At 37.6% G+C, this 2,819-nt stretch overlaps 1 protein-coding gene across 2 annotated transcripts in view; it reads right to left on the bottom strand.

Moving 5' to 3' along the window:
• Positions 1-2,819, bottom strand: part of LOC111448346 (protein CHROMATIN REMODELING 5-like) — a 25,004-nt gene that overhangs the window by 3,777 nt on the left and 18,408 nt on the right. For both annotated transcript variants that reach the window (XM_023087870.1, XM_023087869.1), the window contains exons 24-28: positions 2,697-2,777; positions 2,301-2,534; positions 1,107-1,262; positions 815-992; positions 551-732 (exon numbers count right to left, since the gene is read on the bottom strand). In XM_023087870.1, the coding sequence (XP_022943638.1) occupies positions 551-732; positions 815-992; positions 1,107-1,262; positions 2,301-2,534; positions 2,697-2,777 (831 nt within the window). The remainder of the gene's footprint in view (positions 1-550; positions 733-814; positions 993-1,106; positions 1,263-2,300; positions 2,535-2,696; positions 2,778-2,819) is intronic.

Below are 2,819 nucleotides of genomic sequence, written 5' to 3' on the forward strand. Positions count from 1 at the left end.
GGGGGGGGGGGGGGGGGGGGGGGGGGTAGGAACAATTCCATTGATAGTGAAATGGAAATGGAGAGAGATGAAAAAAAAAGAACTCTCTAGACGCCAAAAGGTGAATTACAATAATGTTCTCCCGTTAGAAATTAAGGTAGGATGACCACATATTAAAGCTGTATACTTTTGTCCCAATAAAGATATAGACCATGAAACAAAATTAAATTAAAAAAACTATCAAAATTTGAGGAAGAGTCCCTGGAAATCCTCCCATTCCATTCACATCAAAGGTTTCAGAGGAATGCCCTGTTGAAGCAAGCCTTAATGATTTATTCACACCATGTTTATAGAGCATGAAAATAAATAAAATCCAAACTGCAAGGCCTAAGTAGGCCAAACGGTTCAGAAACTGGTAGACTAGCTTTGCAAGTTTATTTATTGGCCTCGATATGAAAACCAATCAATTATAAAAATAAGCATCCGTACGGCACTTAAACCAAGTTAAATGGGAGTTCATCATTGAAATAATCCAATGTCAACACTAGAGGTTGCAAAACTGATGACTTACCATCTCAAGAAGAGCATTACCACGATCTCTCAAATTTGGAGCACGTGGCAGAAATGTCTCATGATGTTGAAGTTCCACTGGAGCAATCTTTTTCATGAGACCGAGTTTTTCATCCAACCTGATCTTTTCCCAATTACCAAAACCATGGTAGTGTATTCCCAAAAGTAATCTCGCATCATCAACTTGGAACAAAGAAATATAAGTATTAGCAGATATAATATAAATGGAAGGAGGGCAGGGAAAGGAGGACTACTGAATACTTACTTTGATTCCAGCCACAACCTTTTGACCAATTTGAAGGTTTCAGGTGCATCAAGGCACGAAATTGTTTGATAGGATCTTCATAGCGGCTAATTCGTTTTGCTAGAAGCTGAAGTTCTTCAACTCGGTTGAGAAGCTCATTAGCTTTCACTAGAACACCAAAGAAATCTAACATAGGTCCCTAGAGAAATATTTTAAACTTTTATAAACCAGAAAGATCCGCTTGTTTCCCAAATTGTTATTCATCTTCAGCAACCAGAACAGGAATTCATGTTTTATATAATTCTAAACAAACCTTTGGATCTGTTGATCCTGATTCAACGGCATCTCGACATCCATCAATTAAAGCCCTCAATAGTTCAATTTGCTCTTCAGGCTTAGCTGCGCTAATTGGACCACCAACCTCACCAGCTATCAAGCTAATTTGACTCTCATTCCCAAATTTCATAACCTGGTTTTAAGTTAAAACAGAAGGTTAAAGTCTGAACAAAGATCAAACATGTCAAAGTTCAGTGAAGTGATATTCCAAAGAACAGATGACGTAGTTAGCGAAGGATTAAAAATCAATAAGAATAGTTGCATGTGAGCCATTTCACAACAGGACAATTGAGTGTCTGATGCTGGGGTTGGAAGATGGAAATTTCCTCTCCAACATCAGTAGTAGGACGCCAGTATTCCTCATGTCTCAAAAAATATTGGAAGAACTTCATGGTGCAGTTTCTTCAAGGGTTACTGTTAATCTGGTCTAGTCAAGAAATCTCAAAATCCATGTTGGAGGAGTTTCCTCCCCCATGCCCCCTTATGAGATAAGGATAGCAGGCTTTAGTTGGCTTGTCTTTTGCGCTATATTTTGTGGAGTGTTTGGGGGAAAAGAGCAATAGAAGTTTTAAGAGGTTAAAATAATCTTTGGGAAATTTGTGGACTCTTACTAGATTTCCATGTGTAAAGATTTTTGTAATTACTCTTTAGGTCTTATTTTGCTCGACTAGAGCATTTTCCTAGGCTAGTTAGGCTCCTCCTAAGGTGATTTTCGTGGTTCTGTGTTCTTTCCCCTTTTTCCCCCCCTAGTGAAAACATGTCATTCTACCAAAAATAAAAATTAAAAAAAAAAAAATAAAAAGTAAAAAAAGATAAATGTTGGAAGAACTATGGAAACGTCTGGGAAAAAATAAAAACTTTTCTCATTTAAAAAATTGTTTACCATTCTAATTAAAATTCTGGTATCATTCATTCCTACCATAAGTAGGCCTTAACCTTTTTACTCTACTGTTTCATGAAAGAAATCTTCCAATGAGCTTCAATTCAATGGTTATATTTCACCTTTACCTATGACTTCAAACTAAAAGCCATAACACGAATAAAGATAGGAAAAACAATCATATGGTCAAAGAGTTTGAAGAAGCTATAAATCCAGTACCTTCATAAAGAATTATATCACGCACGTCAAATCGCCAAAAAGAAGGAAGGTAAAAAAAACACAGAACCTTACCACACGCGGAAAACGTAATGCATCTCTTTTAGACAAATTTCCACAAGACCACCTTCTCACTTGAGCAGATGCACCCACAATCATTGGTGCTGAGGGAGCAGAAATATCACCTTTACGGCGTTTCTGAACCCTCTCCACAGGCCCAGATCCTTTCTTCCTTTTACCACTATTATCATGTTGACTAGCCTCTGCATAGCTCTTTGTATTCCTGGCAGCACGAGGAACTAGAGCTTCCTAAAATAAACGAAAGTACAAATGGATGGATGAATGGTAATTGTAATAAAAATTAAGAAATAAATATGCAAAATGATTTTAAGTGCTAGTTGGAACAAAAAGTATAGAATGGAAGGTCCTCAGGTTCAAAACTAAAATTAACAGTATAGTACAGGTTCATACTTCAGCCTGAGACACTGCTTCTGGTTTTATCCAACGACTCCAGAAACTTCCATCATCTTCAGCACTACAAAAGTTAGCAACCTGTTCATTCATGGAACCACCAAGACCCCCCCCCCCCCCCCC

Source organism: Cucurbita moschata, unplaced genomic scaffold (genome assembly GCF_002738365.1).
Source record: "Cucurbita moschata cultivar Rifu unplaced genomic scaffold, Cmos_1.0 Cmo_Scf00010, whole genome shotgun sequence".
Lineage (NCBI taxonomy): Eukaryota > Viridiplantae > Streptophyta > Magnoliopsida > Cucurbitales > Cucurbitaceae > Cucurbita > Cucurbita moschata.